General features: G+C 45.6%; 1 protein-coding gene across 21 annotated transcripts in view; it reads left to right on the forward strand.

Moving 5' to 3' along the window:
- Nucleotides 1–729: 729 nt before the first annotated feature.
- Nucleotides 730–13,396, forward strand: part of LOC745883 (puromycin-sensitive aminopeptidase-like protein) — a 95,905-nt gene continuing 83,238 nt past the window's right edge. For 19 of the 21 annotated variants that reach the window (XR_010152884.1, XR_010152883.1, XR_010152886.1 and 16 more), the window contains exon 1: nucleotides 730–1,230. Coding sequence is in view for 5 of the 21 variants with exons in the window: in XM_054671624.2 (XP_054527599.1) it covers nucleotides 970–1,230 (261 nt within the window). In the remaining 16 variants the exon portion in view is untranslated. The remainder of the gene's footprint in view (nucleotides 1,231–13,396) is intronic. The other 2 variants (XM_054671625.2, XM_054671623.2) reach the window with 2 other exon arrangements.

Below are 13,396 nucleotides of genomic sequence, written 5' to 3' on the forward strand. Positions count from 1 at the left end.
GTTGAAGTAACCTAGATTATTAAAGGTGTTTTTTTTTTTTTTTTGAGACGGAGTCTTGCTCTGTCGCCCAGACTGGAGTGCAGTGGCGCGCTCTCGGCTCACTGCAAGCTCCGCCTCCCGGGTTCACGCCATTCTCCTGCCTCAGCCTCCTGAGTAGCTGGGACTACAGGCGCCCGCCACCACGCCCGGCTAATTTTTTGTACTTTTAGTAGAGACGGGGTTTCACCATGTTAGCCAGGATGGTCTCGATCTCCTGACCTCGTGATCCGCCCGCCTCGGCCTCCCGAAGTGCTGGGATTACAGGCGTGAGACACCGCGCCCGGCTATTAAAGGTTTTATAACAAAACTTTCAAATCATCCTTTGAATTTGCTACTTAACAGGAATAGAGGCCAGAGAGCCTCAAGTCAGGGCTTTTCGCTGACCTGGAGGCAGAATCCAGTTTCGGGTTTTGCTTGTAACTGGTATTTTATGCATGCGACCCTGGCTGAACTGACCAACTGCGTAGGCTTCAGTTTCCCGAGGGCTCCTTATACCTTTCCTTCCTCTGATCAAGCCCTTCCCGGCTCCTTCCAGTTGGAAGGCCGCCCCCAGTCCTGAGCGGCGCCGATAGGTGCAGCGCCCGCCTCCCGCCCTGCGCTCGCGCGGGCAACCCGACGCCCTCCCGCCCCGCCGGCCGCGCCCTCGTCCTCGCCGCTCCGCCCTCTGCCCCGGCGTGCGCGCGCACTCCACGGGGGCGCGCCCGGCCGGCGGGGCCGCGCACGCAGCCGCCGCCACCACTTCCCCCTCTCCATCCCTCCTTGCGGGCCCTCCTCCCCTTCCCTCCCCTCCGCCCCCTTCCCCGTAGGCAGCCCGCCCGCCAGTCCGCCCGCACCGCCTCCTTCCCAGCCCCTAGCGCTCCGGCTGGGTCTCTCCCCCGCCCCCCAGGCTCCCCCGGTCGCTCTCCTCCGGCGGTCGCCCGCGCTCGGTGGATGTGGCTGGCAGCTGCCGCCCCCTCCCTCGCTCGCCGCCTGCTCTTCCTCGGCCCTTCGCCTCTTCCCCTCCTCCTTCTCGTCTTCAGCCGCTCCTCTCGCCGCCGCCGCCGCCTCCACAGCCTGGGCCTCGCCGCGATGCCGGAGAAGAGGCCCTTCGAGCGGCTGCCTGCCGATGTCTCCCCCATCAACTGCAGCCTTTGCCTCAAGCCCGACTTGCTGGACTTCACCTTCGAGGGCAAGCTGGAGGCCGCCGCCCAGGTACAGCGACCCTCGGGCCCCGGGGCAAGCTGCGGGGCGAGCAGTTAGGCCGCGCCCGCGGGCTGGACTCAGGGCCCGGCCGGGAGGGCGGGCGGGCCTCGGGTCGGGGCTGGGCGGCCGCAGGGCGCCGGGTTCGGCGTGCTCTGCCTTGCTCTGCTGGGGCTGGGGCTGGGGCTGGGGCCGGGGCAGGGACCGTGGCCGGAGCTGAGGCTGGGGCTCGGGCTGGGGCCGCGCTGCGGGAGCTCTGGGGAGCCGGCGGCCCGGCCATTGCGCCCCTCCCCGGCGAGCACACCTGTGTGGGGCTTTCCCCCCCGCCCCGGACCCTTCTGGGCTTGATAGTGTTCCGGGGGAGGCTGGAGGGTGTTGGGGGAGGACGGAGAGGTCATGGGAGTCCCCGCTCTGCCTAACCACCTGACTCAGTTCTTTCTTTGGTTTCTCTCTACACCTCTCGGGTGATAGATTGGAGGGAGTGGTCATTTGGGACTCTGGCCGCCGCGTTGGAGCGAGGAGGGGAGCTTCTAGAAGGGCGGGAGAGGGTGAGAACGAGAATGTTAATCCCAGGCAGCCTCTCTGACTTCTCCCCGCCTGCTCCAGCCCAGGGGCTGGGTTTCCAAGATGATCCGCCCCCTCCCCCTTTCCCTCAAGTGACAATGCAGCAGTGACTTTGTTCTCTCCTAACCTCTAGAGAAGCTGCAGGAGGACCCCATCTCCGCTTTTCCACCTATCTTCCTAGCTTTGCGGCCTTTGAAGCTGGTGGATTTATTGCTACCGTGATGGTTGCTTAGCAGTACCTTCCTCTCCCAAGAAGCTGGCTGGGCGCGGTGGCTCATGCCTGTAATCCCAGCACTTAGGGAGGCTGAGGCGGGCGCACTTGAGGTCAGGAGTTCGAGACCAGCCTGACCAACATGGTGAAACCCCCGTCTCTACTAAAAATACAAAAATTATCGGGGCGTGGTGGCGGGCCCCTGTAATCTCAGCTACTCGGGAGGCTAAGGCAGGAGAATCACTTGAACCCGGGGGGCAGAGGTTGCAGAGTCGAGATCGCGCCACTGCATTCCTGCATTCCAGCCTGGGCGACAGAGTGAACTCCGTCTCAAAAAAAAAAAAGGAAAGAAAGAAGCTATTAGTTATAACATACCACCGGTGAAAATATTCCATTACTCTTCACTGCAGTTTTTGGTGAATCATACTCCCCTCCCTCCTCCCGCAGCATTATCTGAAGTATTGTTTGATTTTGGAGACCATCAGTATAGATGCCCGACAAACATCCTGCACAATAGGCATTTATGATACTATGTAACAGGAAGCCTGTAATAAAAATGGGAACTGTTTGATAGTTATCTGTAAATAGAATGTTAGTAAATATATTTTGTTTCATTTCTCTTCCTACTGCAGTCTGGGGTCGGGGGAAATCAGTAGGCTCCCACCTTAAAGAACATGGTGTATATAGTAATGAAATGAAGTGAAGACTGGTGCTCGAATGAATTGAATGTTGGTAGTTGTCTTTGAAAACCAAGAGGGTACGGTACTCAGATTAAAAATATGTCTAAAAGTACAGAATTTAAAAGTATAGTTATCTATACTTTATACTTATCTGTGATAGATAACTATAGCTGTCACATTTGGGGCATTGGTGTGAAAGCAAGAGGGCTCTAGGATTTGGTAGCATCAAAAGGCAGAACTTAGTGAAAATCAGGTGATTTAAAATTTTTCCATTAAGAATATGAATCAGAACGAATGCATCTTGGGTCTAAATTAGAATTTGAGAAGGTTATTTGGGAAACTGTGGCTTAAGCCAAGTGACTAGAGTGTTTGATATATATTGGCAAGGGGCAGATGGGAGGGATTGTAAACAGTAGTGTGTCTTGTGACTTGGCAAACCTTTGGGAAAGAGAACCTAGTGATGAATGAGTTCGCATTATGTGAAAAGACTAACATTAAAAAAAACATTTGTTTCTTTACCCCATTAGTTGCCAAAATGGATTCATAATTTTTGGAGGCAGACATATTTTGGGAAAAGTCTAGAAAAAAGTATAGATTTTTAAATAATTACTTATTAAAGAAGTGAGTTTGATTTAAGTATCAGGATAGAACAACAAGCAGTGACATGTTTCTCCTTACCTCTTTTCTACTTTTGTGGAAGACTGGTTTGTGCCATTGAGTGAGCATATGGTAATATACTAGATATTAGCAGGGACTTGTTAATTTGATGCAAGGAAATAAATAAAAAATAAATAAATTTTTTAAGTAGCATGAACTTTTCAAAACACTTTTTTTCCAGAAATTCTTTTCAGGCTAGATGGCAACACAAAGATGACACAATAGTGAATTCCAACAGGTTTTATTAAAGGATGATTGGACTTTTAAATTGTACTAATTAACATGTTTGGAAGGGTAAAAGAGAAATTAACATTGGTAAGAAGTAAAAAGCATATATTAATGTTTTTGAAATCCATGAATTAGAGCAATACGTTTAAATTGTGGCATTAGGTGGTATCTTGTGGGAATTTTAAAATATTGACAAAATTCTTTTTTTTTTTTTTGAGATGGAGTCTCGCTGTGTCGCCCAGGCTGGTGTGCAGTGGCACGATCTCGCCTCACTGCAAGCTCTCTGCCTTCCGGGTTCACGCCATTCTCCTGCCTTAGCCTCCCAGGTAGCTGGGACTACAGGTGCCCGCCACTGTGCCCAGCTAATTTTTTGTATTTTTAGTAGAGACGGGGTTTTACTGTGGTCTCGACCTCCTGACCTCGTGATCTGCCTGCCTCGGCCTCCCAAAGAGCTGGGATTACAGGCATGAGCCACTGTGCCTGGCGACAAAATTCTTATCTGTAGAAACCTATATTTATGACTGATATTGGATCAGTTTCCTAACAGTTGGAATCACATAACCCAAAATATGCAAGTTGCTTAGTTGCTTTAGTTACAAAATTTTACGATAAGCCCAGAGTATTTGTACAGGTTACATATTAGAAACTTAGTGGATTTATTTTATTTTTTATTTTTATTTTTTTGAGACGGAATTTCACTCTTTCTCCCAGGTTGGAGTAAAGTGGTGTGATCTCGACTCACTGCAGCCTCCACCCTGTCCCCCTGCCGGGTTCAAGCGAGTCTCCTTGCCTCAGCCTCCTGGGTAGCTGGGACTACAGGTGTGTGCCATCACGCCCAACTAATTTTTGTATTTTTAGTAGAGATGGGGTTTTGCCATGTTGGCCAGGCTGGTCTCGAACTCCTGACCTCAGGTGATCCCCTTCCCTTGGCCTCCCAAAGGGCTGGGATTATAGGCATGAGCCACCATGCCCGGCCAACTTAGTGGATTTTTAACCTGGCCTGGGGTGTGGACTGCTGCAGAAGGTGAAGAAATTAGTCCATGTTCAGTGATTTAAAAATTAGTTGTCTTGGCCGGGCACGGTGGCTCACACCTGTAATCCCAGCACTCTGGGAGGCCGAGGCGGGCGGATCACGAGGTCAGGAGATCGAGACCATCCTGGCTAACACGGTGAAACCCCATCTCTACTAAAATACAAAAAATTAGCTGGGCGTGGTGGCGGGAGCCTGTAGTCCCAGCTACTCAGGAGCCTGAGGCAGGAGAATGGCGTGAATCTGGGAGGCGGAGCTTGCAGTGAGCTGAGATTGCGCCACTACACTCCAGCCTGGGCGACAGAGCAAGACTGTCTCAAAAAAAAAAAAAAAAAAAAAAAATTAGTTGTCTTTCACATTAGTGTGGTCTAGCTGGTTTTGAAAATTTGTTATTATACAGAAGTTTCTCTAGGCCCAAAATTTATTTCATTCCCTGTCCCCTCCCTTTACACTGGATACTTGAGAGCAGTGGACTTTTGTAGATATTTCATATTTTGATCCTCTCCGTTTGTGGATAATTAATTAAAATGAATTATAAGTTTATGTGTGTGACTATTTATGATTATGAGTGTGTAGTGGTTGGTACAATAATTGGGTATTCTTTTTTTTTTTTTTTTTTTGAGATGGAGTCTTGCTCTGTCACCCAGGCTGGAGTGCAGTGGCGCGATCTTGGCTCACTGCAGCCTCTGCCTCCCAGGTTCAAGCAATTCTCCTGCCTCAGCCTCCTGAGTAGCTGGGACTACAGGCACGCGCCGCCATGCCTGGCTGATTTTTTTGTATTTTTAGTGGAGATGGGGTTTCACCATATTAGCCAGGATGGTCTTGATCTCCTGACCTCATTCCATCTTCCTCGGCCTCCCAAAGTGTTGGGATTACAGGCGTGAGCCACCGTGCCCAGCTGGGCTTTCTCTTATGGAAATATTTTACCTGTGCCAGAGAAACTAAGTTTATCATTCAAGGCCAGAAATCAGGATATCCTAGCCAACCCCTGGCCTCTACTAACAAAATATTCATGTTGGAGATAACTAAATTGGCACTAAGTGAAGAGTTGCCAATATAGTAGTTTGTTTGGCAGATTAAAAATTTGGCACCTGAATGGTTATTGTCAATTCTGTGTTACAAATTTTTTGCCCAAATTCTGCATATTTTCTCTTTTTTTTTTTTTTTTTTTTTTGAGATGGAGTTTCGCTCTTGTTGCCCAGGCTGGAGTGCAGTGGCATGATCTCGGCTCACTGCAGCCTCCACCCCCCCAGGTTCAGGCAATTCTCCTGTCTTAGCCTCCCAAATAGCTGGGATTACAGGCATGTGCCACCATGCCCAGCTAATTTTTTCTGTTTTTAGTAGAGACGGGGTTTCTCCATGTTGGTTAGGCTGGTCTGGAACTCCCGACCTCCGGTGATCCACCCGCCTCAGCCTCCCAAAGTGCTGGGATTACGGGCGTGAGCCACCGAGCCACCGTGCCTGGCTTCTTTTTTTTTTTTTTTTTTTTGAGACGGAGTTTTGCTCTTGTTGCCCAGGCTGGAGTGCAATGGCGCGATCTCGGCTCACCGCAACCTCTGCCTCCCAGGCTCAAGCGTTTCTCTTGCCCCAGCCTCCAGAGTAGCTGGGATTACAGGCGCGCACCACCAAGCCCAGCTAATTTTTTGTATTTTTAGTAGAGAGAGGGTTTCATCATGTTGACTAGGCTGGTCTCAAACTCCTGACCTCAGGTGATCCACCCGCCTTGGCCTCTCAAAATGCCGGGATCACAGGCATGAGCCACCGTGCCTGGCCATTTTCTGCATATTTTCTATGTAATCATTTTGGCCGACACTGTGGCTCACTCCTGTAATCTTAGCACTTTGGGAGGTGGAGGTGGGAGAATTGCTTGAGCACAGGAGTTTGATACCAGTGTGGGCAACATAGCAAGACCCTGTCTCCAGGAAAAAAAAAAAGGAAGAAATTTTCTTTAAAAAAATTCATATATATAAAATTAAATTCAAAATATTGGTGATAAGGAATTGAATTTGTTCAGATTTTCTGTTTTTTGAAATGTATCTATGAGGAAAGAAGTATAATAGTTTTGTATGCTAAGCTTTGTCTAATTCATCTGGCAATGAATTCTGCAGTGAATTTTCCAGATAACTGAAGTTTACCCTTTGAGGCCCTTAGATATTTTTTAAAAAGTTTACTAGGCTGGGTGTGGTGGCTCACGCCTGTAATCCCAGCACTTTGGGAGGCTGAGGTGGGTGGATCATGAGGTCAGAAGTTTGAGACCAGCCTGGACAACATGATGAAACCCCATCTCTACAAAAAAATACAACAATTAGCCAGGCGTGGTGGCACATGCCTGTAATCCCAGCTACTCGGGAAGCTGAGACAGGAGAATTGCTTGAACTCGGGAAGCGGAGAAGCGGAGGTTGCGGTGAGCTGAGATCACGCCATTGCACTCCAGCCTGGGTGACAGAGCGAGACCCTGTCTTAAAAAAAAAAAAAAAGTTGACTAATCTGAATGGAAATATTTCTAAAATACATTATCTTTTTATGCTTTGCAATTCCTCATAGTGTAGGTTTGTTTCATTGTTTTTTTTAAATACTGAACTTTATTCTGAACATCTCTAATTGACCCCAAACTATGTACTATAATTTATCAGTTTCATGTCTGTTTTTTTTTCTTTTTTTTTCTTTTTGAGACGGAGTTTCACTCTGTTGCCCAGGCTGGAGTGCAGTGGCACAATCTCGGCTCACTGCAACCTCTGCCTCCCGGGTTCAGGCAGTTCTCCTGCCTCAGCCTCCCTAGTAGCTGGGATTACAGGCATGCACCACCACGCCTGGCTAATTTTGTATTTTTAGTAGAGACAGGGTTTCACCATGTTGGCCAGGCTGGTCTTGAACTCCTGACCTCAGGTGATCTGCCTGCCTCCGCCTGCCAAAGTGCTGGGATTACAAGTGTGAGCCACCGCGCCAAGCCATATCTGTTCTTTTTTTTTTTTTTTTTTTTTTTTTTTGAGACAGAGTCTCACTCTGTTGCCTAGGCCAGGCTGGAGTGTGCAGTGGTGCAATCTCGGCTCACTGCAACCTCCACTTCCCTAGTTCAAGGGATTCTCCTGCCTCAGCCTCCCTAGTAGCTAGGATTACAGGTGCATGCCACCACACCTGGCTAATTTTTGTATTTTTGTAGAGACCAGGTTTCACCATGTTAGCTAGGCTGGTCTCAAACACCCGACCTCAGGTGATCCGCCCGCCTATGCCTCCCAAAGTGCTGGGATTACAGGCATGACCCACCGCGCCTAGTCCATATCTGTTCTTTTTTTTTTTTTTGAGACAGTCTTGCTCTGTCGCCAAGGCCGGAGTGCAGTGGCGTGATCTCAGCTCACTGCAACCTCCGCCTCCCGGGTTTAAGCGATTCTCCTGCCTCATCGAAGTAGCTGGGACTACAGGCACCTGCCATCATGCCAGGCTAATTTTTGAATTTTTAGTAGAGAAGGGGTTTCACCATATTGGCCAGGCTGGTCTCGAACTCCTGACCTTGTGATCCACCCGCCTCGGCCTCCCAAAGTGCTGGGATTACAGGCCTGAGCCACCGCACCCGGCCAGCCTGTGTCTGTTCTTTAAAGTTGTTTTGTTTTCCTTACTCTCAGATTCTTCTTGCTGCTTATTGTGCCTTGTTGCTGCCTGTTGTGCAATTTCTTCCCTCTTGTATTTTACTGAACTTCATCTGAAGAAGCCTTAGTAGCCAGATAAACAAGCTTGTTTGGGCTAAAAAATCAATTGCTGTGTGAGAGTTTGTTGGATTCTCTTCTGAGTAAAGGGTATGCGTTTTATTGTATGGACTTTGTATCACCTATTTTGGCTTTTCATCCAGGCCTTTTTTTTTTTCTTTCTTTCTTTTTAGCTTCCTGGTTCTAGATACAACTGATACTCTGATACAACCTGGGTAAATGTGGTCTTGAGTAGTAAATTATCTGTGAAGCTTCTCTGAACTTTGCCACGTAAATGAGCCTGCTCTTATTGTGAAGTAAATCTTACTCTAATCTGTATGTGAGTCAGTGGGAAATAACTGAGCCTTCGGATGGCTTTTGTTGTTAACTGAGATTAGTTCTCTAGATTTTAGTGATTTTGTTTTGAACACCATACAAGTATGTGGTTCTTGGTTTATTTGGTCACTTGTAATCTCTTTAAAATTTTATTTTAAATTAGGAAATATTTTAGAAATACAAGAAAGTCACACACTATGAGATTAAACAGATGTTAACATTTTGCCCCATTTTCATCAGACTGTGCATGCTTTTTTTGGGGGGGAATAAAATGTCACAGATACCACTAAAGCCCATTTCCATCTCGTCCCACCCTGCCTCTAGAAGTAACTTCTTTCTTCAGGTAGGTGCGTATTATTCCTTTTTATTCCTATGTATAGTTTAAAACTTTAATTGCATATTAGTAGCCACAAACATCACATACCAATATTCTGTGCCTTTTGCATTTTTACATTAATGGTAATTATTTTTGACCTTCTGCAAATGGCTCTTTTCAGTGTTTCTTGTTAGAAAACTTGGCTCAACTTGAGTTTACTAATTATCTGCTTCTTCTTGTCTTTAGCTATTATAGAACTGTTCCACTAAGGCAACAATTATTGCTATTTTAATGGTGAAATCAGTTTTATTAGGCAAATTGACTCAGGCTTCAGACTGGCATTTGGAATTGTCACACTGGAGGTTTTCTTTTACTGAAGTCTCAGGACATTGACAATCAGAAAAAAACCCTCTTGAGTCTTACTATCGTACATGTAAGATATGTTCCTGAGTGACTATAGTAAAGACTCATTCAGGAAAATGTTATCTCCGATTTCTGCCTCCCTAGCTCATAGGAAACTTCCATTGTAAAGTTGTTACCAGGCGTCAAGCTGCCTCTTTGGTACAGCCCTTACTTAGTATTTGGCTCAGTTGAAGTGCAGTCTATATAGGAGGCCAAGAAGACTTAATCCTGGGTTTGAAACAAAGCAAGGATACACTAACATTCTATCCTTTAATAACATCAAGTAGAAAAATTGAAAATGAGCTTGTTATCAGTGCACTTTTATATGCCAACCTTGTTTCACTTGTGTTTTAAACTGGGAAACTGAAGATTTTAATGCTGAAATTTCTTTGAATTATTACCTGTTTTTTTGATAGTGGAACACACAGCTAATATTTACTAACATGAAGGTGTCAAAGGTGAGAACTCATGTACTACACCATCAGGTCAGCACTACTGTTGGAAGAGCAGCATCACAAAGAGCAGTGTTATACTGCGTTGTAGTCAGCACATACACTTATGTCCAGACAGATATTTTAAATTACCTTCTTGGGGTAGTACACATATGCTGATATCCAAAGTGCCATATAATACAATACATAGTTTTTATAAACTGTTAGGTGAATGCTGTTAGATGATATGAGAGCACAATTTAACCTGTGTGTGTGTATGTGTATGTCTTAACATCTATTAAGTGATGACTACATATGAGGCACTAAGTGCTAAAACAGAGACTTTACATAGATTATCCCATTATTGGTCAACTTTTTAAATAAGTGCATCTCTAATATAAGACAAGATGCTGACCAATTTTTAAAATGTGAATGGATTTCTATTTTTAAGATAAGTACCTTTGTTCCTTTGGTTCCTCCCTCCCACCCTTCCAGAAATGGTAGTATCCTGGAAAAAAAAAATTAGTAGCAATTCCAGAAACAGCTTAATTCATTAGTATAAATAGATGAGTTTCCCTTAAACACAGGAGGAGTTGGAAGGTACTTGAAATTGGATGTTGTGCATGGTGCCTTTCCAAAATGCACAAATACTTTCTCTCAAATGGTTGCAGTAGTAATGTGCTGTGTGATTTGGCATGTATAATGTTGTACAGGTATCTTGACATTGGTGGATTAACTGCTTGGCTACTGTGAAATTCACTGTAGATGTTGATGGATGAAAGTGTGGTTGCCTAGGTAATGATTAAGACCAGTAACTAAACCACAGTTATTATTTTGCTGGCATAAACTTCAAACTCAGAAAGGTTTTTATTCATTTTACCCATTGGAGCATACCCCAGTAAGTGCTTCATTTCTTTGTGTTTCTGATTTTTTTTTTTTTTAAGATGGAGTCTTGCTTTTGTCGCCCAGGTTGGAGTGCAGTGGCGCGATTTCGGCTCACTGCAACCTCCGCCTCCTGGGTTCAAGCGATTCTCCTGCCTCAGCCTCCCGAGTAGCTGGGATTACAGGTGCCTGCCACCACGCCCAGCTAATCTTTGTATTTTTAGTAGAGATGGGGTTTCACCATGTTAGCCAGGCTGGTCTCGAACCCCTGACCTCGTGATCCACCCACCTTGGCCTCCCAAAGTGCTGGGATTACAGGCATGAGCTGCCGTGCCCAGCCATGTTTCTGAATTTTTAAGTCAACTTCTGAATAGGCAAAGAATTCTTTTTGTTTTTTTGTTCAACTTTAGTGCTATAAATCGCCAGTTGGACACAAAGGTTTTAGTGCTATTTAGGTATGTTTTGGTGAAATAGTGTGAAGGAATATTGCTGCTTAAAAGATAAGCCATTCATTAAATGACATCTTTGTTTTGAAACATGAAGATTTATGAGAAGCATTTTTTTTGTGAGCCAAAGTAGTTTCACTTTATGTGTTACAGATTTTGAATAGCTCATTATAGACTTTGTAATTTACTGTCTCTCATTTAGGCAGGTAATTTTAGTTGCCAGCTAATCATGTTTAAATATGTATTGGTTATTAATAAATGATTACCCATATACAGGTCTTTCATGCAGATATCGTACTACTCTGATGTTCTTACCTAGTTTTGTGGTATGTTCAGTTGTCTAAGAGCATTGTTGATCTGCACACAGATTTTGTTTGGTCTATACAGTGTTTCTGAAAACTTGAATTAGTTACCATTAATAAAAAATAGAGAGACTGCACATGAAATCTGAATTTGTAGCTTTTTTTTAAAAAAATTGGAAGATCAGGCCAGGTGCGGTGGCTCATGCCTGTAATCCCAGCACTTTGGGAGGCCGAGGCGGTCAGATCACCTGAGGTCGGGAGTTCGAGACCAGCCTGACCAACATGGAGAAACCCCGTCTCTACTAGAAATACAAAATTTACCAGGCGTGGTGGCACATGCCTGTAATCCCAGCTACTAGGGAGACTGAGGCAGGAAAATCGCTTGAACCTGGGAGGCGGAGGTTGCGGTGAGCCGAGATCACGCCATTGCACTCCAGCCTGCGCAACAAGAGCGAAACTCCGTCTCAAAAAAAGAAAAAAAATTGGAAGATCTGTCAGCACTAAACCTGCCAGTCACCATAGCGATAATTCTTTGGCTCCAAGAAATGGCTACCATCTCCTTCTTTTAAGGGGTTGTGCACAGCTTCCACATGGCTTGCTACACTTACCTGCCTCAGGAAACATTTCTTTGTGATTTAGGGCATCTGTGTTTTTGTTATTTTAGATTTAGAACATTCAAATGTCTGGAAATGAATTTGAAGTTTTGTTTAAAACAACAAAATAAATGCATATAAGCAAGGTTATGACTAAATTGAAAAATGCACAAGAGGCCGGGCGTGGTGGCTCACGTCTGTAATCTCAGCACTTTGGGAGGCTGAGACGGGCGAATCACGAGGTCAGGAGTTTGAGACCAGCCTGACCAACAAGGTGAAACCCCATCTCTACTAAAAATACAAAAATTAGATGGGTGTGGTGGTGCACACCTGTAATCCCAGCTACTCAGGAGGCTGAGGCAGGAGAATCGCTTGAACCTAGGAGATGGAGGTTGCAGTGAGCCAAGATCTCATCATTGCACTCCAGCCTGGGCGAGAGAGCGAGACTCCATCTCAAAAAAAAAAAAAAAGAAAAAGAAAAATGCACAAGAGTGTTAAACAAGCAGTTCACAGTGGAAAAACTTAATGGCGCGCACACACACACACACACACATGAGAAAAGATGCATAGTAACCAATGTTATTAGTAATCAGCGAAATTCTGGTTAAACCAATGGACTATCAGTAAAAAAAATTTTTTTTTTTTTTTAATTTTTGAGGCAAAGTTTTGCTCTTGTTGCCCAGGCTGGAGTGCAATGGCTCAATCTAGCTCACTGCAACCTCCACTGCCTGGGTTCAAGTGATTCTTCTGCTTCAGCCTTCCAAGTAGCTGGGATTACAGGCACGCACCACAGGCCTGGCTAATTTTTTTTTTTTTTTTTTTTTTTGGTAGAAATGGGGTTTCACCATGTTGGTCAGGCTGGTGTTGAACTCCTGACCTCAAGTGATCCACCCACCTCAGCCTCCCAAAGTGCTGGGATTACAGGCGTGAGCCACTGTGCCTGGCCAGGAATATCATTTAATACCCATTAGATTGTCAAAAATATTAAAGTTTTTCAGAACATGCTGAAAGTGGGATTTCTTCATTCTTTGCTCATGGGAATGTCAGTTGACACCACTCTAGAGGATAATTTGGCAGTTCTTGGTAAAGTTGAAGATTTATGTCCAACAATCCAGAAAGTCCACTATTAGGTTCCTTTCCATGGAAAAATTCTCTCATGTGTGCACAGGAAAACATGGACCAAGATGCTAGTTTGTTTGTTTATTTATTTTTGAGACAGAGTCTTGCTCTGTTGCTCAGGCTGGAGCGCGGTGGCACAATCTCCGCTCACTGCAAGCTCCGCCTCCCAGGTTCACATCATTCTCCTGCCTCAGCCTCCCGAGTAGCTGGGACTACAGGCACCTGCCACCATGCCCGGCTAATTTTTTGTATTTTTAGCAGAGACGGGGTTTCACCATGTTAGCCAGGATGGTCTCGATCT

The sequence above is a fragment of the Pan troglodytes genome, chromosome 19, assembly GCF_028858775.2.
Source record: "Pan troglodytes isolate AG18354 chromosome 19, NHGRI_mPanTro3-v2.0_pri, whole genome shotgun sequence".
NCBI lineage: Eukaryota > Metazoa > Chordata > Mammalia > Primates > Hominidae > Pan > Pan troglodytes.